Source organism: Acinonyx jubatus, chromosome D3, assembly GCF_027475565.1.
Source record: "Acinonyx jubatus isolate Ajub_Pintada_27869175 chromosome D3, VMU_Ajub_asm_v1.0, whole genome shotgun sequence".
Taxonomy (NCBI): Eukaryota; Metazoa; Chordata; class Mammalia; order Carnivora; family Felidae; genus Acinonyx; species Acinonyx jubatus.
Window position 1 is genome coordinate 45,596,445 of NC_069392.1, and position 23,269 is coordinate 45,619,713.

At 36.1% G+C, this 23,269-nt stretch overlaps 1 protein-coding gene across 6 annotated transcripts in view; it reads left to right on the forward strand.

Annotated features, from left to right (window-relative positions):
- Window positions 1–18,677, forward strand: part of IMPACT (impact RWD domain protein) — a 31,633-nt gene extending 12,956 nt beyond the window's left edge. For 3 of the 6 annotated variants that reach the window (XM_053206309.1, XM_053206310.1, XM_053206311.1), the window contains exons 5-11: window positions 460–545; window positions 3,891–4,013; window positions 6,088–6,185; window positions 8,293–8,366; window positions 11,934–12,024; window positions 13,353–13,487; window positions 18,274–18,666. In XM_053206309.1, the coding sequence (XP_053062284.1) occupies window positions 460–545; window positions 3,891–4,013; window positions 6,088–6,185; window positions 8,293–8,366; window positions 11,934–12,024; window positions 13,353–13,487; window positions 18,274–18,396 (730 nt within the window). In that variant the 3' untranslated portion in view covers window positions 18,397–18,666. Of the gene's footprint in view, window positions 1–459; window positions 546–3,890; window positions 4,014–6,087; window positions 6,186–8,292; window positions 8,367–11,933; window positions 12,025–13,352; window positions 13,488–14,440; window positions 16,981–18,273 lie in introns of those variants that run through there. The other 3 variants (XM_053206308.1, XM_053206307.1, XM_027068668.2) reach the window with 3 other exon arrangements.
- Window positions 18,678–23,269: the final 4,592 nt, after the last annotated feature.

A 23,269-nucleotide genomic window follows, 5' to 3' on the forward strand; every position in this document is an offset into this window, starting at 1 on the left:
CCTCTGATGCTTTGCATTCTTCTTTGCTGAAATCATTATACCAAACAAGTGTGCCAAATAAGTGGTTTGAAATTGTTCAAAAAGCTTAAAAAAAAAAGCAAGCTGTGACATCAGTACTGAAACTATATCTGCTAACAGGAACTGAATCCCCTTTACATCTATCTACTTCATCTAGTTCAAGTTCAGAAGTTTTCTCTACCCTCTCTGGTTGCAGCTTTTCTCTTATTTTAAGTAAGCAATGTTAATTTGGAGCCTGTTGAAATTGTTAATACTGATATGAACATCTGTATTCAATACTTAGCTAACAGATGTTAGGAAATCTCATGTTATTATAAATTCTTTTGTAAAAGGCATAGCTAGATTGCATATAATTTCTTAGATTGTAAATATGTTCATATTTTCTTGAATTTGAGAAAGAATTTTTTTTAATAACCAAGTTTTCTCTTCAATTTTGTTTAGACAGAATATTGGTGAAAGTATTCTTTACCTATGGGTAGAGAAAATAAGAGATGTTCTAATACAGAAATCTCAGATGACAGAACCAGGTAAATACCAGAAGAATATTATTAATATTATTAATGCTCTTTTAACTTAATCATAATTAAATTTCCATGTAAATATTCTAAATGAAATTTTTAATGAAAAATCTGTATTCTGTTTTATGGTTCATATGTGATAAAATACAAGTTTCTCTGGACAAGTTCATTTGCTCATGTAGTTATGGATATTTCTATGTGATTTTAGCCTCTTTGGTTTCATATTATACTCTTACAGAACTTGGGTTAAAGAACGTGGGTCTAAAATTTCTGCTTTCTTTGACTATTAAGGTAATATGAACCATGTAACATTCCTCATGAATTACTGGAGTACACAAGTTAGACATTAGCTTCAAATGAATAAAGTGTTTATAGAAAAAGAACTCTGGAAAACACACCAACTGATATTTAGGATATAAAAATTTACTTTGAAAATTGATTTTTAAATTGAGATGTAGTTCACATACCATAATTATTTATCCTCTAAAAATGTGTAATACAGTGGTTTTGGTATATTCCAAAATTGTACACCTGTTGCTACTAATTTCATATCAAAGACATATATTGATTTGAAAATCAATATATGTCTTTATTATTCTTTGATTGAATCATTCATGACAACGTGGGTGTTTCTAATATTTCATTGTTACCACTGATAGAATTGTTTTCAATCTGGTAAAGAGATTTTTAAAAAACCAGCAATAGTTTATTTACTAACTTTTTAGAAGATTATTTATAAGGAACCAATTATTTTGGACTCACTTAGCAAAATCATTATATATTTAAAATTGATACTAGTGGTAACTTTTTCAGAGCATTTTACTATTTTTCTGTAGAAAATAAACGTTTTTACTGCTTCCATTAACATCTGAGATAAATGGTATGAAGATATTCTCTCCATGTGACAATCATTTTTGAATTGTTTTCTTGACTTTTATAATTCATGTTCTGATTTTGTAGCATTTCAGGGCATTGATAGGAAAAGTAGTCTCAAAATAAAATTGATTTTTGCTGCTCTGCCATGCTAGAGTGTGGGATAATTGCAAAAAATGGAATGTATGCCAGTAAAAATTTAGGACTCCAAAAAATTTGGAATCACTCAATTCTCAGGAGATTTTTAAAAGTATAGATCTTGGGGCGCCTGGGTGGCGCAGTCGGTTAAGCGTCCGACTTCAGCCAGGTCACGATCTCGCGGTCCGTGAGTTCAAGCCCCGCGTCAGGCTCTGGGCTGATGGCTCAGAGCCTGGAGCCTGTTTCCGATTCTGTGTCTCCCTCTCTCTCTGCCCCTCCCCCGTTCATGCTCTGTCTCTCTCTGTCCCAAAAAAATAAATAAACATTGAAAAAATAAATAAATAAATAAATAAAAGTATAGATCTTAAAAATAAGATATTTTCCCTTTTCCACCTATATCCACATTACAGTTTAGCCACTCTTTAAATTGTAATGTTACTGATTTTTGTTTACAATTTATAATTATACTTTTTAGAAATTTTGTTTGGTATTTTTCTTACCAAAAATTGTTTTTGTAGACTTCATACTAAAATGCAAGGATTTGTAATTCTAAAGAACTAATAAGGTTACAAGCTCGTGATCAAGATATCTCATGAGAATTTTCCATTCTACCCACTTAACAAGTAACTTAGGTTGATTTTACTGTTAATCTTCAGTACAAATTTATTTCATAGGTTTTTTCTATTGCGGAAGTACTAAATTTTGAAGTAATTATATACACAAAAAAATTTTACAATTCTGTACTAATTTTAGACTTACAGAAAAATTGCAAAAATAGTACAATGAACTCTTTTATATTCCTCACTCTGTTTCCCCTAGTAACATCCTACTTAACCACAGTATAATTACCAAGAATAGGAAACTAACATTGGTATAATATTAACCAAACTAAAGATCCGAATTTCATGGATTTTTTCCACTAACATCCTTTCTGCTGTTATAGGATGCTGTCCAAGATTCTACATTGCATTGACCTGTTATTTCTCCTTACTCTCTTCTAGTCTGTAAATAATTTCTCAGTCTTTCCTTGGCTTTTATGACCTCTTATGACCTAACACTTTTGAAGAGTACTGTATTTTGTAGAATGTCCCTCTGTTTGGGTCTGTCCATTGTTTTCTCATATTGGAGCAAGATTAGGCATTTTGGCAAGAATACCACAAAAATGATATTGTCTCCTTCACAGTGCATATATCAAGGAACTCATGGTATCAGTATGCTTTATTGTTATGTTTACCTTGATCCTTGTGGTATCTGTCAGGTATCTCCACTGTAAAGTTATAGTATTAATCAAGCCTCTCCAAAGAACCAATTGGGTGTGTGTGTGTGTGTGTGTGTGTGTGTGTGTGTGTGTGTATGCGTGTGTATTTATAAAGACAAGGAGGGGGAAGAGAGGGATGGATGCAGAAGAAGGGAGGAAGAGGTATGGAAGAGAAGGAGAGAGAGATCAGTTTAAGGAATTGGCTCATGAGATTGTGGAGGCTGGCAAGTCCACACTCTGCAAGGTACTTTGGCAGGCTGGAGACCTAGGGAAGAATTAGTGTTGCAGCTCAAGTCTGAAGGCTGGCTGTCTGCTCGAAGAATTCCCTCTTCCTCTGGGGAGGCTAGTCCCTTTTCTATTAAGACCTTAACTAGATGTAGCTCTCTCACATTGTGGAGGACAGTCTGCTTTACTCAAAGTTAACTGATTTCAATGTGAATTCCATCTAAGAAATACCTTTACAGAAACCTCTAGAATAGAGTTTGATCAAATAAATATCTGGATAATGTGGACTAAACTAGCCAAGTTGACATATAAACTTAACCTCACAGTTACTGTCTTTCCCTTTGTAGTTGATAAGTACCTTGAGGGAGATACTTTGAGCCTCTGCTAATATCCTGTTCCTCCTTAAACTTTAACTTTAATATCTATTAGTCTGTCTTGTCAACAGTATTTATTGCTGTGGTGTTTGCATAATAATGATTCTCATTTCCTTCTTTCCTTCTTCATGGAATTGGAATTCTTTTGTGAGGAAGAGATGTCTCTTCTCCCTGTTTGTTTTTTATTTATTTTTATCAGTATGAACTCATGTATATTATTTTACTCCATGGGTTAAAATTCTATACTATCATTATTTTGTTGCTCAAATTTTTCCAGCTTTGGCCTTCAGGTAGACTCTTGTATTCTTTTTTGTTAGCTCATCTGTCTTTTTTTTTTTTTTTTTTTGAGCATTTCTTTGCTCTCCGGAATCATAAGCTCTTCCAGGCTCATCTTTTGTTTATTTTCCTAGACAAAGACCAACCAATTATTAAGTGGAATTCCTTACTGTCCTCTAAGTTCATTCATAAGGTCTCATATCCACATAGGTCCTGACATCAAGAAGAAAACTGAAGAGGAAGATGTAGAATGTGAAGATGATCTCATTTTAGCATGTCAACCGGAAAATCCTGTTAAAGCATTGGATTTTGAGATTAGTGAAAATCAAACAGGTATATTACCATCTAGTTTCTTTTGAGGCGCCTGGGATGGCAGTTGTTACCAACTAGTTTCTTTTGAGGCGTGTGGGATGTTTCTGAAATGGTATAGAACTATAGTAAACTCTCATACGTTAAGAAATAGTTATTAATTTGCAGAGAATTGAGGGATTTTTTTTTCCTGCCTGCTGGCCATTTTGATGTTTGCTAGGTCTGTCAGAATGATGAGGAAAAAACAGAAATTTCTCCTTCCCCCCACTGTTTTTTTTTTTGTGTGTGTGACTTTCTAGAGTTTTGAATTAATGATAGGAGAAACTGAAACTAAGAAAAACTCTGTTAATGTTTTCAGTTCACATCCTGTTTTTATATGTCTATTTTGAAATCCTCAGCTGTCTCCTGATGTTTCAGTTAACTTTTAGTCTGTGTTCATAAATATAGCTAAACGTACAGCCACTGAACTCAAGCTAGTAAAATGCCTTTAAGATTTTAGTTTTTGCTTAAGTAGATTTGTTCCATAATCAGATAGTATTCAGCTTATGAATAGATTGATGCGATAAATCAATCAGCTGTATGTTGCCATTGGAAAATATCTTCTATTTTAGTATCTTAAAATTTTGAATGGTAGCATCAGTTTTCTCAAGGCTTTTACAAAAACATGATAGGCCAGAGGGAACTATGCATTATACAATAGCTTTCAAACAACACTATGAAGCTTTAAAGTTCTTGTGTGGTGTTTCAGGACCAGGAAGGGAAATAAATAGGAAGAGAAAGAGTGGGAGAAAAGACCCAGGATTCCCACCCCTACCTCAGTCTCACATTTTATTCATTTATATATTTGTGGATTTGGCATAAGATTTCTTTCAGGAAACAGGATACACTATTAAAAGCAAGAGTAGGGGTGCCTGGGTGGCTCAGTCGTTGAGCGGCCGACTTCGGCTTAGGTCATGATCTCGCGGTCCGTGAGTTCGAGCCCCGCGTCGGGCTCTGTGCTGACAGCTCAGAGCCTGGAGCCTGTTTCAGATTCTGTGTCTCCCTCTCTCTGACCCTCCCCCGTTCATGCTCTGTCTCTCTCTGTCTCAAAAATAAATAAATGTTAAAAAATAAATAAATAAATAAAAGCAAGAGTAAAAATCATAGTCAACAATAAATAGTGTCCAGTTCATGTTGACCTTAGTGCTACCCTGGTACAGTGGTCACAGTTTGTTCAAGAAGAGGACACACTCAGGAGGAAGGCAAAACATCCTGCATAAACCTGGTTTCTTGACCTAGCCCCGCCACACACCAGTGCAGTAAGTTTTGACAAGTTGTTGTTTAAAGCTGTATAGAAATATTTTTACATGTGTTAGTTGAAGTAGTCCATCAATTGTAAGGCAAGCTGACCTGGGTAAGATTCAACAGATCAGTGAATAGAAATAGGAAACAATTTTAATTATTTTTCCTGAATAGCTTTAGATCCTAAATGAGGCAGATGTAGCAGCCAGGATAGTTGGTAAGTTTCTCAACAGAGTTAAGGTCAAATTAGTGGTTCTTAAACTTGTTTAAGAGGCAGAATAACTGGAAATAATGATACTCTGTGGAATACCAATTTGGTGTATCATTGATATATTCAATCCTATGAAGAAGGAACAGTTTTATTAGCAGAAAACATTTCATCACAGCTACATGAAATAAAGTCATAGGTTTCCCAACCCAGAAGTCCATCAACAGAATTGATAAATAAATTGTGGTATATTAGCAGCTGATAATCTTTTTGGTCTTAGGACCCTTTTATACTCTTAAAACTTAGCTATTATACCGATTTATACTACTATAACATCCCAGGATTTGAGGCCCAACCTACTGGGTGACCTTGACAGGTGAAAATCATTTATAAGTCAAGTAGTTTAATCTTACTTACATTTGAACACTTTTTACTTAAAATTATAATTTTAATAGATAGCTATTAAGGGTAATTTGGGTTGATTTGCTATATGATTTACATCTCTTTCCCAACTCCCTTCCCCACCCTCTGTTCACACCATTGTCAATTTTTCATTATTCAAATGTAAGAATTTTAAAAATAAAATAATGTAATTCTTTAAATTTATAGAAATAGAAGAATTACCTCCGATTGATCATGGCATTCCTATTACAGACCGAAGAAGTACTTTTCAGGCACACTTGGCTCCGGTAGTTTGTCCTAAACAGGTAAAGTTTCTGTGTCCAGTTCACTTTGATGTTGTTTTACCAAAGTAATTCAAGTAAATGGTTTTCCTATTATGTTTGCTGTTATGTTTAATTTTCACATAAGATGAAAATTATTTGTTCATTTTCCTACCCCATAATTACTGTGAATCATGGAAGATTTGTTTCAGTTTTAACAAATTAGGGCTTAACCCTCTAATGGATTTCCAAACAAGAAAAGTGCATTGTGTGGAAAATTATGATGCTTAATAGCTTGTTAAAAAAATTATTTTTCCTATTGTGTGGGAGTTCTGCAAAACCAAGTCGGCTCCATTGATGCCCAGGGAAGAGGACAGTGGACAGACTGGCTGAGCAGAGTCTTTCTGACCTGAATTCCTTTTCCTTTCTGCCTCTTGATCTTAGGTGACCTGATTCCCACTCAAGGATACCAAATGGGAGAATTTTCAATCACAAACTGTAACTACCTAGAAAGTTAAATTAACAACAAAAGTCTCATTAACTTAGCATAGGTTTGAATCCTTAGTCTCTTCTCTTTGGTCTCTATAGCTCCTCAACTGTAAGCCCTTCTGAAGCCCTGAACTACAGGGTACAGTTCTTTGTACCAGGCTGCACTTTCACTCTCCTCTGCATTGACTTGTGGTCAAGATAACAGCTTTTGGTTCAGGTTTCTGGCTCTTTCTGTCCGCAGTTTGTCCTTGGCTGTTGCCCATAATCTTGTTGCCAGGGTCCTCCTTAGACATTATGTTCTGAATCTGTTCATCCTGGATCCTCTTTCTTTTTCTGATTATAGTCTCTTGGACTTACAGGATCATAATTGTGAGAGCTCAAATAAATCTTAAAGATCAGTGTCTGCTTTATTTTGTTGATCAGGAACCTGAGAACCTGAAAGATTAAAAAGTAATAACCACAAGGTAACATAGTTTCCGATTCAAATTGATCTCCCTGGCTGCAGCTCAGTCTTCCCTACCTCCAGTATTTCTTCCATACTCTTTGCAAGTTACCTTTCTGAAAGATCTCACTGTGTGTCACTGGCCCCACCCCCAATCTTTGCTTATATCTGTTGTGTACAAGGAGAAACCTAAACTCTTCTATGGGGCCCTTTGCGATATGACCCTAGCTTTATCATTCCTGATACATTGTCTTTCATCTCATTCATACTCTAAATAGTTTCTACATAAAACTATTGGTCGTTTCCAGAACCTTTCTCTTTTATGTCCCTGCTAAGGTTACCAGATAAAATATAGGATGCCTAGTTAAATTGGAATTTCAGATAAACACTATCGTGTGGGACATACCACTAATAAAAAATTATTTGTTGTTTATCTGAAATTCCAACTTAACTGAGCATCCTTTATGTTTTATTTGCTAAATCTGATAGATTTGCACATGAAGTTTCCTCTGAATGGAATGACTTCTTCTTGCTTGCACCCCTTTCTTCCCCTTTGGTGCAAAAGAGATTGCTACTTATCTTTCAAGATCTGGCTCTTGTTACCTTGTCCGTAAACTTTATAGGACTCCAAGAGAGCTTTGGTCTTACAACATTTGGAACATAACCATGTTGTACCTGTCAATTTGGATACATAAGTGTGATAAACTTTCAGAGTTCATTTTAAAAAATGGTCATATTTACGTTTAAAATTCTTTACAGGGGGGACAATTTCATCTATAAGGACCTTAAACGTAGTTAGTGCTTAAATATTTGTTGCTATTTGGTACTCAAAAATACCAGGTCTGGAGGCCAGCCTGACCACTCTCTGTCAGCACTGTGCCCTGCTTCAGCTTAAACTATAAGGCCCAATAAAGCCTTACCTGTGCCTTTGAAGAAAAAACATATATCAGGTCTGTAGTTTTTTATACCAATTGAGAGTATCAGTTTCTGCCTCTAAAACGAGGAGAAAACTTTGGAAATGACCTTTTCAGAGTGTAGTAGACTCTTTAAATGAGGAGAAAACTTTGGAAATCGCTTTTTCAGAGTGTAGTAAATTCTATAAATCACTATTTTAGTACAACAGTATTTATATCAATATGCTTTAAGATATTTTTCTAGCATTTATTTGTGGAATAAATAAAAAGTGTACATTGGTTTATTTATATTACTGCTGTTTTTAAGGTGAAGATGGTTCTTGCCAAATTGTATGAGAATAAGAAAATAGCTAGTGCCACCCACAACATCTATGCATACCGGTGAGTAAACCTAATTTAGGAATGTTCAATTTGTAAAAAATGGGGGAAACTGATGCATCATTTTTAAAATAACAACTATTATGTGGGGTTTTTTTCATTATAAAAGTAATAATCACGTATAGAATATTTGGAATCTGCAGAAAAGAAAAGGAATTGGAGGGAAAATCAGCCTTTTTCTGCCATTAAATGTAACTGATAATAGTTGGATACGTTTTGATAATGTATCGATACATTTTCCTTGTCTTCTATGCAACTTTTATTTTTTCAGTGCATTGCCGTAGTATCTATGTTAACTAACTAGAATTTAAATAACTTGAAATAAACAATTTACCAAAAGCATTTTTCCATGTTGTTATAATTGCTTTATAGACATTATTGTAATGGCTGTGTACTATTTCTTTCGGGCTGTATACCGTAATTAGCTATTTTCTTTTTGTTCTAGTTTTTCATATTTTTCATTATTATAAAAAATATTCTTGTGAACATCTTTGTATATACATTCTAGATTATTTACTTGGAGTAGGTTCTGGTTACTTGAGATTATTTTTTGAAATGAAATGGGGGTGTAATTGAAGAAGAAAGAATATATTCCTAGAAGTAAAATCATCAAAGTATGAACATTTTCGAAACTCTTGATACATAGTGCCAAATTTTTTCCCAAGTTTTTCTTTTAAACCAATGTATGCTTTCATTGGCAGGGAAGTAAGTGTGTTTCTTTTGCTGTATTCCTTTTAGTTTTGAATACTAAGGTTTTATACAAATGTTTGCTGAAGTGTTAGTAAACAGAGGAAGAATATATTTCTAAATACGTAAATTAGTATAGACTTAACATATTTTGGGACTGAAATGAATCAGAATATAAACATAGAGATTTAGTGCAAATTTAAACTTTTTTTTTTTTTAATGTTTATTCATTTTTTGAGAGACAGAGACAGCATGAGCAGGGCAGAGAGGGAGGGAGACACAGAATCTGAAGCAGGCTCCAGGCTCCTAGCTGTCAGCACAGAGCCCGACGCGGGGCTTGAACTCACGAACCATGAGATCATGACCTGAGCCGAAGTCAGATGCTCAACCGACTGAACCACCCGGGTGCCCCAAGATTTAGTGCAAATCTAAAGTGTGATTGAGAATATTAGTAAAATCTAGGCTATCTGAAAATCAGAAAATTAAAAAAAGCAATCCATCACTTTGGATAGGTGAGTTTTTTTATATTACTAAGTCACATTTCTTTAAGTGCCAAAATTTCCAAAAACTATTTGTTATATGATTCCCTGCTTACTAGAGTATCCCTGGGCAGGATTTTGATGTTTTGAGTTAGGGTCATCAGTATAAAAACAAGGGATTAGACTCTGCTTGCTCTCGGTGACTTGAATGTGCTATAAAAGTATTAATTGCCATTCATTCATCCCATGTGTTTATTGAGTGCCTACTCTGTGCCAAATAGTTTATGAAAGTTAATTTTGATTATTTCAGGAACTCTGCCCCTGTAAAAAGTTTAGCTTTTTCAAGATCACAAAGTTGTTAAGTGGAGTCTGATAAACTGATTTCTCTCTCTTTTATTCCGACATGGCTCTGTGGCTGCACCTTCAACAATCAGTTATATCAGCTGGATATAATTTTAATCTTAAGTTATCAAAAAGTTAAATAATATGCCAGATATTCTATTTCAGGCCCCAGATTTTTGTTTTTAAGTACCTGGAAGTATTTTTTTTAGTTTTGCAAGTTAGTGGGTGATCAGACCAGCTGTCAATTCTCACAGATATCAGCACGACTTACACACTTACTCCACCTTGCTCCATTATATTACAATTGACACTTGGGAATGAAAGAGCTTAGCTTGCCAGAATTGTGTGGCACCTAAGACTAAACCAGGTACAAAGTGGAGTCTTGCAGGATCCCACTGGAAGTAAAGTAAATAACCTTTATCTCGTATATGGACTTTGTGTTGTATATTTTGAATGCTTAGGATCCTTTTAAGGTTACTTCTTGGTTCTGGGGCTGTGTTCCTGCTTTGGAGTTACGAGGCACTCTTCAGGCTACTGGTATACACAGCTATGGGATACTGCATTATCGTCTTCCTGGCATGTGCCGAAAAAGTAAAAATGTCCTTGGTATTCTCATTTTTAAAAAACCTAACAGCACTGATTTGTAACTCAAGTTTTCTTCATTTGTTCCATAAAATTATGGTGTTAGGTTATAATTACAGTCCTAATATACACCAACTGCTGACACCTTTTTGCCTTAAATTTTCCATATAAAATTTTGTCTAATAGCACGAACTTTGTTCTCTTGGAATGAGGTCAATTCTAAATAATAGTAGAGCCTGGTCATAGTAGGTGGACAGTAAATATTGATTGACTCAATGAATGGAAAGATAGATTGAAGGAGGAATGAGTGAATAAATGAATGAATATGATTGCTATAATACATATGAATATGTAATAAATATATGAATATGATTGCTATAATTGACTTAGGTATTAGATATGGTAGTATCTGGCTTTTTTATAGCCACAGCTGGAAAAGTATCTTTGCTGCGTTTGCCTAGTCCTAGATGGTGTCATCTGTAGGGACCTAAGAAATCCTGTAGACAGCATACCTTAACTGTCACTGTTTTCTTTTTATATCTCACCCTTACTTGCCATGCTTATTCTGCTACAATGTAGCCTAAATTATTATTCCAAATGCAAACTTTCTAGATAATTTAAATAGGTAAAAATATCATGATTTATCTCAGATATTGATAATTAACCAGGGGAAAAATTATAGAGAAGGTAAACCTTATAATTCTTAGAATGGGGAGAATAGAGAAATGTTTGATGGCTAGAATAAGATGTGAGGAAAGTATAAAATGTTAATTTATGTTGATTCCATCACCTCCATCTTTTTTATATACTCTTTGTCTCTTCCACTAGCTCTAAGGCTCTTTGAAGACTGAAGTATGCCACTTATTTCTTTATATCATTTCATGGTGCCTACATACTTCTCTACACTATATTCTCAATCAATGGTTTTCTTTTTTTTTTTTTTTCAACATTTATTTATTTGTGGGACAGAGAGAGACAGAGCATGAATGGGGGAGGGGCAGAGAGAGAGGGAGACACAGAATCGGAAACAGGCTCCAGGCTCTGAGCCATCAGCCCAGAGCCTGACGCGGGGCTCGAACTCCCGGACCGCGAGATTGTGACCTGGCTGAAGTCGGACGCTTAACCGACTGAGCCACCCAGGCGCCCCTCAATCAATGGTTTTCAATGACTACTCTCTGTAACCTTATAGCTTCAAGATTAGATGAAGTGTCAGATGTATAAACTCACCTTTCCATAATTATAGCATTTCTGCTTTAAGGGAGGTGCCCTTGATTCCTAGCTTTCCCAAATATAAAAAAAAATAAAATGTACTGGATAACAAATCAGAGAAAATGTATCTAATATATAGTTCAAGAAGAATTTTTTTTTTGACAAATATGCAGATTTTGGAAGTAAATTGATTGCAACAAGTATGTAGGTGTAACTTTTAGGTGCAATGTTTTGGAGTTTCAAAGTGTAACACTGTTATATGTATTTCTAGAATATATTGTGAGGATAAACAGACCTTCTTACAGGACTGTGAGGACGATGGGGAGACAGCAGCTGGCGGGCGTCTTCTCCATCTCATGGAGGTAAGTGTAAGTTAAACCCTGGTAATCCTGCTCTCTGAGCTATAAAATTTTTCAATGAAACAGAGCCCCATTTAGGAATAAGTAAATCAGTTAGGCTACATGACATGAGATATATTTGGGATAACTAGTAGTTAATTTTTAAACCTTGAGAGAAACGTTTAACCACTTGATGCGGGGCAGAATGCCCAAGGTTAATAACAAGTGCTGTGCTTGGAAGGTCTGACAGTCATAAATGATAGAAGATTGTCTTCAACTCTAAAAAAGCACCTCCTTTTTGTTTTTCAACAATGTCGTCCCTGTATTTTCTCTGTTCTGTCTTTGTTCATTTCTTGTTAGTTGGGTATTATTGGACCATCTGGATAGAACCAGAATATTACTTTTTTCATTAACTTGTCCATCTCCTCACCTTATGTTCTAAGACATTTTCTTACCTGTCTTCCAAGATTTCTGTTGAATTAAAATTTTTTTTAGCAATCATGTATTTAAGTTTTAACAGTTCTTTCTTCTTGGGGCATCTGACTGGCTCAGTCAGAAAAGCATGTGACTCTTGACCTTGGGGTCATGAGGTTGAGCCCTTTTTTATAATGTATTGTTTTGGCTTTATGAATGCAATTTCTCTGAGAATAGTAATTAGAGGATTTTTTTTAGATGTTCTCCCCCTTTAAATTTTTCCTGGTCCATTTTAGTTTGTTTATCTTGTCCTTTCTCTTTCATGCTGCTGGATTTTCTTCATCTGTATGGTGATCATTGATCTTAATTGTCTGTTAATTTTAAGAATAGATTGGTTTTTTTCCTAAGGTAGTTGTTACAGTTTCTTCTGTTACCGTATGTGGAGGTTTGTTTTCTAACCAGGCCATTTCCATGATAGGAACTCTGTGTGGTCAGGCCTGTAGCCTGGTGGGCTTCATGTTAAGAACAGCATTTGACAGATACCCAACTGAGGAAGACCTTGCTGGTAGGCCCCAGCAGTTACCCATGCAGCCCGAGTTCTTTCCAGTGTTTTGTTCAGAAGCATGTTTTGGTTGTTGTTTGGCCTAGGGGCAAAAGACTGCTTAAACTGAGCTATTTTGGTTGAATTCATGAAGAACTGGAACACTACCTGCATGAGTTCCCCTTCATTCTTCCCAGTTGCCCCACAATTTGGAATTCGAGGACACTGTGGAGCACAGTGTTTGATTTCTAAATTCTGTCGCCTGAATTTTAGGAATCTCACTCTGCTCACTCGGGTGGTTCTGCCATTCAAGTCATAGGGAAATTGTATGTGCAGTTTAGAACTCGAATTTGTACATGTCTATGTGTATATCTAATTATGCTTCTGAAAATAACAGATTTTGAATGTGAGAAATGTCATGGTGGTAGTATCACGCTGGTACGGAGGAATTCTACTAGGACCGGATCGCTTTAAACATATCAACAACTGTGCCAGAAACATACTGGTGGAGAGAAACTACACAAATTCACCGGTGAGTGCTTATTGATACTATATAGAGTTTCTCACCCTTGCCTGTGAAAGTAAAAAAAAAAACAAACCCAGACAGAAAATTAAGAATGAATCAGAGTGTTTGTGGTACACTGGGAAAACCTTTGGACTAGGAAATTGTAGACTTAGGTTCTAGTAAAAACAGTGTGGCCAGTTAGTTGTGTAACCTTGGGCAGATCACTCCATCCCTTTGAGCCTTAATTTCATAGATTCATACAGAATTTTATAAAAACTTTTAAGACCCAATTATTCTTCAGTCCCTAAATTGAGGCCAGGGGAGGTTGTGTAGCTAATGCTATGAACTAGCTGTTCTTTAAACGTATGTGAAATTCCGGGGCGCCTGGGTGGCTCAGTCTGTTAGGCGTCCGACTTTCGCTCAGGTCATGATCTCACGGTCCCCCGCATCAGGCTCTGTGCTGACAGCTCAGAGCCTAGAACCTCCTTCAGATTCTGTGTCTCCCTCTCTCTGTGTCCCTCCCCACTTGTACTCTGTGTCTCAAAAATAAATAAATATTAAAAAAAAAAATTAAACATATGTAAAATTCTGATATTCACTGTTAGTGTCAGAGTCCCTTCCCTCTCCCCTGGCATGCATTTGGATGTCTGCCCTTAAACTTTGAATTTTTTTGTTTCATATTTTATAAACATGTTTATTTTATTTAAAGTTTTCTACCTTAACTTTGAAAAGTGCACAATAGATTAAATAGATTCAAACATAAATCTGTTAGATGAGTGTTTTCCTTGACTATCCTTGATTATTTTGGAAATATTAAAATAGACTATAAGTAAAAATGTCCCATAAAACAGAAAGATGATGTACATGGAAGTAATTATATTTTCACTGTTCTGTTTATTCTATATGATTAGACTTAAGGTTCCTAAGCCAGTATCTTGATATAAACTGGGAGATACTACATTGATTTATATCTTTTTTAGGAGGAATCATCTAAGGCTTTGGGAAAAAACAAAAAAGTAAAAAAAGACAAGAAGAGGAGTGAACATTAATACCTAAAATTATACAACAGGTTAATTTGCCTATAATTATACACAAATTCCACAGTCATCAAGGAATATTGTGCAGAGAGGATCCTGGACTGCTCAAGTCAGCCAATCCATTGTGGACACCAACGTTACCTTTTCTTCTTTGGTTATATCATCTGCCAAAAAATAGAGAATTTGTGATACATTCATGTGTATTTCAGGCTGCTTCAGAAGAATTAATTTGAACTTAATTGCCACTTCATCTAATCTTAGGAAGGTAACAGTTGTCCAGGGCAGTACCTGAATTAACTGTCCATTTCAGTACATGTCAAGTGCCTTTGTTAGGTGAGGAAGAAATGTCTCAAGAGGAATATAAATACCTGATATCTTGTCATCGGGATTCTCATAATGTTAAATGAATATTTCCTTTTACTGCTCTTTATGGCTTATTGGAATAGGAGTTCATTGCAGATTGATCTTGGAGAGTTTCTTCTTGTGATTTTGGTTCATAGGAAGTCACCTTGCATTTCATAGTGTTCATCGCTGAGTAATGATTAAGCAAAAATCCAGGAGTATCCATCTGCAGTTATGTGCTGAAGCGATAATTCATCTGACATATTTGTTAGCACAAGTGTTATGCTTTGATTTCTGTCGCAAATTGGTGATTGTGAAATTTCAAAATGTGGTTTTTTGGCTTTTACTTTTTTTGATTCTTGTAATGCAAACCAGTAGATATGGGGTGTCAGTAGTCTCTTGCCCCTGAAACGTGTTAGTGTAATATTCAAGTTTTGGGTCTTTTCATACCCTGGGAGTACCTTTCTTGTGATCTTCATTGAGGAATTAGGACTACTGTAGAAGCTCTTCTGCAGTTAACGGGGCCTTTCTAGAAGGGGATAGAGGTAGGAAAACAACACTGGTATGGGGTGGAGTGCATCATCGCATAGTTATGTAGGTATGCTCCAGCTGTCTTTCTCTACTCCTTGACTTTGGGGCGAAAAGGAGCAAACATTTTGGTTGGGAAAACAAAGAAAATCCCTTTTGTCCATTCTTACCAGATCTTCCTTAAGATCATTGTTTTATGTTCCTTTCATCTGCAAGTTATGCTGTTTACCTCTAGACAATACATTTATCTTTGAGATCTAACAGTAAGTCATTAACTGTTCCCCTTCAGATATGATTGCAAACAATTATTGAGAGTCATTAATTGATTGCAGATTTGCCTGAGATTCTCTTCCAAAGGAAGGGGACAGAAATTAGGAGGCAACTTGGAATGGTGCTTGCATTATGGAAAGCATTGCAGAAAAGCAGACACAGATAGATAGCCTTTTCTGTTCTCTTGATGTCTTACCTTTAAAAGATCCAACAACCTTATTTGGTGTTTTTAATAAAAATTGAGTAAATAGCTTTCCACTAGGATGGATTCTGAGAAATAAAATCCAAGTCATATTTGTTGTAAATATGTCTGATGTTGCCAGTGATCAACAGTCATCGGAGGATGTGCTATATATATTTAGAACACCTAGGTCAGATTCCATGAAAAGTATATCCAGTGTTATTAACTGTTAACTAAAGAAGTTGAAGACCATTAATTAACACTAAAATAATTTCACAATTTTAACACATTCTAACCTGTGAACAAAGATATAAAATAGGAAGAATTTGGTGCTGCAGAAAAATTGAATTAATTTTTCTGTAACACCAAATGTGAATTTCTTTCTTGCTGTTCATCTCAGTTGTTTAGGTCTTTATGGAAGACCTTTAATATCTGTGATCTCATTTTCCCTTATTTAAAAAAAATCTTATTTTTGCATCTTTCTATAAAACTATTAATCACATTTTCCTGACTAAAAAACCTAATCTCCTTTGCCTAAAGTCAGTTAGCTGGGAAGAAGAGATCCCAAAGTCTCTAATTCTGGAACCTTAGTTATTTACACCCAACCATTGTGGACCCCTAGCTAATGAGAGCATCTTTTTCTCTATTTAAAATTTCTGTCTAGTAGAGGATTTTCAGATTCTCCGTACAATAATTTTCTATAGCCAGATCTATGCTGTGGCATATTTTGTAGTATATTGTGTTAGTTAAAAATATTCTCCATATGCCAGTTATGTAAGAGCAAGTAGCATCTACTTTTTACGTGGAAAAGCATTATGGTTTGGAGGTACATATCATGAAGCAGTCTGTTTGAAAAGAGTTACATCAAGCTAATCACACCCAAGAAAGAATAGCATGAAGCAGATACTGTTTGGCGGCAGGTGAAATTTACTGAGAAAATTGTATAATCACCTCTAATTGTACTATCTAGAGATAACCATTATTAACATTTACTATGTACATCCTTCTATTTTTTTCCTGTGCATGGTTTTGTATATATGGCTATTTTTCTTTCCATAAAAATGGTATTAAACTGTATATACTGTTTTGTATCCTGAATATTTCATATAGAAGCATATTGTTAACATTTTCCCATGTCAATAAATATTCTTCTATGGCTTAATTTCTTATGACTACATTGTATTCTGTCTTCTGAGTGTATCATACTATACTAACTGTTCTCCCATGTTTCCAATGTTTAAGTTTTTTTCAATTTTTTCGCTTAAATATTTATGAAAAACTAAATCATCGTGTGCAGATTTTTTGGTATTTGTCTCTGATTATTAGGAAAAATTCCTAGAAATAGAATTTCTTGGTCAAACACTTATACATTCTAATAGCTTGATTGGTTTAGCCAAATTGCTCTCTAGGAAAGGTTTATTGGTTAGACCTACATTAGCATTGTGTTAGAAGATACTTAGGATACCAAAGATGTGGGACAGTAGGGATTCTGGTAGAAAAAAATACCAGTATATTTTTAAATTGATCTTTTTTTGTTTTGAAATAATTATGGATTCACTAGAAGTTGAAAAATGCTCTCCCTACTAGTAACATCTTATATAGCTATAGTATATTTATCAAAACCAAGAAACATATTCTGGATACAAGTTCTTTGTCAGGTAATTTGCAAATAATCTCCCATTTTGTTGCTTGTCTTTTCATTCTCTTGACTGTTTTTCACAGAGTAAAAGTATTTAATTTTGATGAGACATAATTGACCTTTTGTTTTGTTTTTAATCAAGAGTTTGGTGTTAGGTCTAAAGACTTTGCCCAAACCCAGGTCATAAAGATTTTTTTCTGTTCTCTTTTTAAAGTTTTAGAGGTTTTTTGTTTGTTTTTCATTCAGATCTGTTATCCATTTTTTGTTAATTTTTGTATAAGAGATTTAATTTGCAGTTCATTTCCATATGGATATCCAGTTATGAGGGTGACTATTAAAAAAATTTTTTTTTAACATTTATTCATTTTTGAGAGACAGAGACAGAGCACCAGCAGGGGAGGAGGAAAGAGAGAGGGAGACAACAGAATCCGAAGCAGGCTCCAGGCTCCGAGCTGTCAGCACAGAGCCTGAAACAGGGCTCAAACTCACAGAGTGCGAGATCGTGACCTGAGCTGAAGTCAGACATTTAACCGACTGAGCCACCCAGGCGCCCCGGGAGTGACTAAGTTTTTAAATTGAACTTCTTAATGAGTTTTCATAAAATAAAGTTATATAACCAGCACTTAGGTTGGAAGGACACTACCAGCACTGCAGAATCCCCTTGCATCTCATCCCACATTAGCTGCTCTCCCCCTCTGCCACCTAACCATCTCCCTGACTTCTGACCCCAGAGGTTAATTTGGTCTGTTTCGACTTTAACATGAAGTGGAGTCACACAGTATGTATTCTTAACGTTTATTTATTTTTGAGAGCCAGAACGAGCAGGGGAGGAACAGAGAGAGAGGGAGACACAGAATCCGAAGCAGGCTCCAGGCTCTGAGCTGTCAGCACGGAGACCAACGCGGGGCTCAACCCACGAACTGTGAGATCATGACCTGAGCCGAAGTCAGTTGCTTAACCGACTGAGCCACCCAGCCTCCCCTACACAGTATGTACTCTTGTTTGGACTCCTTTTGTTCCAACATTTTTTTAAATTCATCTGATTCTTGTATGTAGCAGTTATTTTATTCTTACCACTGTATAATATTCCATTGAGTGAACATGGCAGTTTATCAATTCTGTTTATGAGTATTTGGGTCTCCAGTCTGAGGCTGTTAGAGTTAGTGCTGTTACGATTATTCTCGTGCATGGCTTGTAGTCAACACATATACACATTTCTGAAGCATATATACCTGGAAATGAATTTGCCAAGTCAGGATACACGTATGTAGAGCTTTATTTTTTTATTTATTTATTTATTTATTTTTTCAACGTTTATTTATTTTTGGGACAGAGAGAGACAGAGCACGAATGGGGGAGGGGCAGAGAGAGAGGGAGACACAGAATCGGAAACAGGCTCCAGGCTCTGAGCCGTCAGCCCAGAGCCTGACGCGGGGCTGGAACTCACGGACCGCGAGATCGTGACCTGGCTGAAGTTGGACGCTTAACCGACTGCGCCACCCAGGCGCCCCTGTAGAGCTTTAGAGTACGCGGCCCCAAGGTGTGCTGGTAAATTTTTTAACTCTCTCTGGGGTGGTTGCTCATCAATAACATTTGCCAGTTCCTGTGGTGTATATACTCCCACACCGTTCAATTCCAAGCTACCAATGTGAAATCAACCTGCGGCAAACTTCCTGAAAACCTAGCAATCGCTTCTTTGTGAGTTCCGGCACACATCACTCATGCTCCCAAGCAGTTTTCCAAAGCATTTAAACCTATTTACACTCCTTCCAGTAGTGAACAAAGTTCTAGTTGCTGCACATCCACATTTGGTATTACCTGACTTTCAATTTGATTATGCTGTGTGGTACATTGTGCCTTCAGTTTGTGGTCTTAATTTGCATTCCCCTGATGACTAATGAAATTGAATGCCTTTGGTTACTATAATTTATACCTGAAATGACTGAGTAATCTTAAATGACACATGTCCCCCCTGCCAGCAGTGGAAATATTGGGGCTTGTTACCAAGTTGGTTCAGATACAGAGAAATCAGTTTACAGTTTTGCGTACCTGTGACATATTCTGTAAATTTCAGTACTCCAACACTGTCCCACTGGTATATTCTCTGTGAATTTATCAGGGAACTTCATCTTTTTTGCTCTTAGATTCCTAATTTATAAACATGTAGATTATGATTCTTCCCTGACTGGGATATTATGGAGATGGGATATTATGGATATTAAATGGGATGCCTTCCACAGTGCTTAGTATGTGATAAGCATAATATCACAACATATAAAAACTATTCTTAGCTCAGGGGCCAGACTATGATCTGTGAGCAATGGTTTGCCAACCCCCTGGTGTAGACCAGGTAAAAAAGAGAAAGAAAGGCAAGTCAAAAATTGTAACGCTTACAGATAGGATTTTGGTTTTTGAACCTAGGGAAGAGTTTTTTTGTTTCATTTTGTTTTCCCATTTAGCCCCACTTTTGAGTTACATGCTGTTTAGGGTCATGATAAAGTTAATTCATATATCAGGACCCACCAAATGGGGACTGCCCCAGTAGCACAACCCATGTCATAGATCTAAACATAGGTCTGTCTGCACTTATGGGAAATGCCTCTCAAGGAAACTCAGCTTATATCAATCATAGTCCTCCAACTCAGCTTTAGCTATCTGACCCTACTCTAAACAGTAGGACCTGCTGGCCTTATAAGGAATCGGACCTCCTAGCCATGTTTCTGTCTTACCTCTCCTAATATTCTATAAAACTCACTCTTGCCCAAAATTCCTTGCCAAGAATGCTTTACTGGTTGTCAGGCACTGTACTCCCCTAATCTGTGGATTGTTCTTCTTTGAATAAAGGACATCAAACTCATTACCAGATTGTATTATTGTCATTCGACAGTCAAGAGATAAATCACAACTATGTGTTTGTAATTAAGGAGAATTAGATTTGCAAGTCAGAGTTGGATTTAAATTTTGGTTCTGTTCCTTGGGCATGGAAGCCATCTTGGACGGACAACTTACTTAACTTCTTTGAGCTTTATTTTTCTCATCTGTAAAATGGGGCAAATAATCCTTCCTCAAGGACTTTTGGAGGGTTGAATGAAATAAGATCGTGTGTGAAATGCCACTAAAGTTTCACACAAAGGAGGAGCTTAATAGATGTTTCTTGTAAAAGAAGTGAAATCAGATTTATCTGAAATTACTAAGATATTGGTGCTGAAGTGTAGCTGAATATGCCACCCGAAATATGCCTCTTTGGAATAAGGATTAGTTTGAGCTAATTATTTCAGGAAACTGCAGACATAGCAGAAGTTCTGAAAACTAAGAAAAAGTTACCTTTTTGTAATGGAAATCTACATTTATAAAGGAAATTTACATTAGAAAGGGGGCCTGTACCAGAAAGAGAGCTATTACCATATACAACTTTTCACCTGTGTCTTATCTGCGTGTCTACCTTGCAAAGGGCAACCTTTGCTTACCAATCATTTCCTCCTCCCACCTTCCCGTAAATTACCTCCTCTCCCCTCTCCCCCCCCAACATCTTTTTTGTCTTTAGATGAAGATGGCATTTAAGATAGTGGCTTGGATCGTCTCGGGAGTTTTATTTATTTTTCCTGGGTATCTCCCACACATATGTGAGGCGTACATGTTAATAAACTTCTGCTTGTTTTTCTTTTGTCAATCTGTTTTTTTATTACAGGAAGCAAAGTACTTGAACAGATATTTATCCAAAGAATATATACAAATGGCACATGAACAGATGCTCAATATCATTAATCATTAGGGAAATGCAAATCAAAATCATAATGAGAAATCTCATCATACCCATTAAGATGGCTGCTATGAAAAAAACAAACAAACACAAAGTAACAAGTGTTGGCAAAGGTGTGGAGATATTGGAACCCTTGTGCCCTGCTGGTAGGAATGTAAAATGGTACAGCCACCAGGGATAACAATATAGTGATTCCTCAAAAAATTAAGACAGAATTACCATACAATACCCCAATTTCAATTCTGGGTATATACCTCAAGAAACTGAAAGCAGGGTCTTGAAGAAATACTTGTACATCTATGATCATAGCAGAATTATTTACAAAAGCCAAAAGGTAAAAGCAACCCAAATGTCCATCAACAGATAAATAGATACACAAAATGTGTTATATACATTCAGTGGTATATTATTCATCCTTAGAAAGGAAGGCAATTCTGACATGTGCTACAACATGGATAAAACTTGAGGATATTATGCTAAGTGAGTGAAATAATCCAGTCACAAAAGGACAAATACTGTATGATTCTACTTACATGAGGTACATACAGTCATTGAATTCATAGAGACACAAAGTAGAATGGTGGTTGCCAGGGGCTGAGAAGAAGGGAAAATGGGAAATTGTTGGTAATGGGTGTAGAGTTCAGTTTTGCATGACGAAGAGTTCTGGAGATTGGTTGGTACAACAGTATGAATATACTTAACACCACTGAATGGCACACTTAAAAATGGTTAACATAGCAAATCTTAAGTTATGTGTCTTTTGCCACAATTAAAAAAAAAATAGTAATAGGACCCTATATAGTATAGGGTAGACTTCACTTTGTTCTAACTGTTGTAAGGTGATGTGGAAAGCAGGAAGAAAGCTGCAGTGGGAGTAGCTGATGGAAGTTGTCTGGAGACATGCACAGGGCTGATCGATGTAAGAAAAAAATACCAACTGAAATAAACGTTCTGGGGAATTGCATTGGTGGGAGGACCTACCCTTTATAGTTCATTGTTTTACTATAAGTTTATTGAAAACATTTGTTTAGAGGAAATGAAAGGTTGGTGTGTGGCTGGGGTGCAGGGGACTGGAGAAAGAATCTTATGAGATGAAACAGAAAAGGTAGGCAAAATGAGTCAGGTAGAATCTTGTAGACCTTGATAAGATCTTTTTTTTTTCTTTTCTTTTCTTTTTTTTCTTTAAACATGAAATTTATTGTCAAATTGGTTTCCATACAACACCCAGTGCTCATCCCAACAGGTGCCCTCCTCAATACCCATCACCCACTGTCCCCTCCCTCCCAACCCCCCTCAACCCTCAGATTGTTCTCAGTTTTTAAGAGTCTCTTATGGTTTGGCTCTCTCCCTCTCTAACTTTTTTTTTTTCCTTCCCTTCCCCCATGGTCTTCTGTTAAGTTTCTCAGGATCCACACAAGAGTGAAAACATATGGTATCTGTCTTTCTTTGTATGACTTATTTCACTTAGCATAACACTCTCCAGTTCCATCCACGTTGCTACAAAAGGCCGTATTTCATTCTTTCTCATTGCCACGTAGTATTCCATTGTGTATATAAACCAAATTTCTTCCCTGATAAGATCTTAAAAAGAGCAACAACGAAAGTGAAACAACGAAAGGATTTTAAGCAGAAGAGTGACTCAATCAGATTTGTCTTTCAAGAAGAGAACCTTAGTTGCTCTGGTAGAAAATGGATTGAAAATCAACAAGAGTGGATAATGGAAAACATTTAAGATGCTATTGTAGTAATAAAGAGATAACGGTAGTTTGGATTAGGATAATGGCAATGGAGATGAAACTATGTAGATGAATTTGAAAAACATTTAGGAAGCAAACTTAGAATCTGCTGATGAATTGGGTAACAGGATGAGCCATTGGCATGGATCCATATTCTGATACTCTCATAAATATACCTCTTGAAATTTCTTTCTTTTTCTTTGGTATTCCTATTCCTAGGCTTTTGTGAGTTGCCTGTGATACACATTTGCCATCCCTCAACACAGGGATGAGAAATGTATGGCATTGTTTCCAAAATGGGAATATCACAGAATTT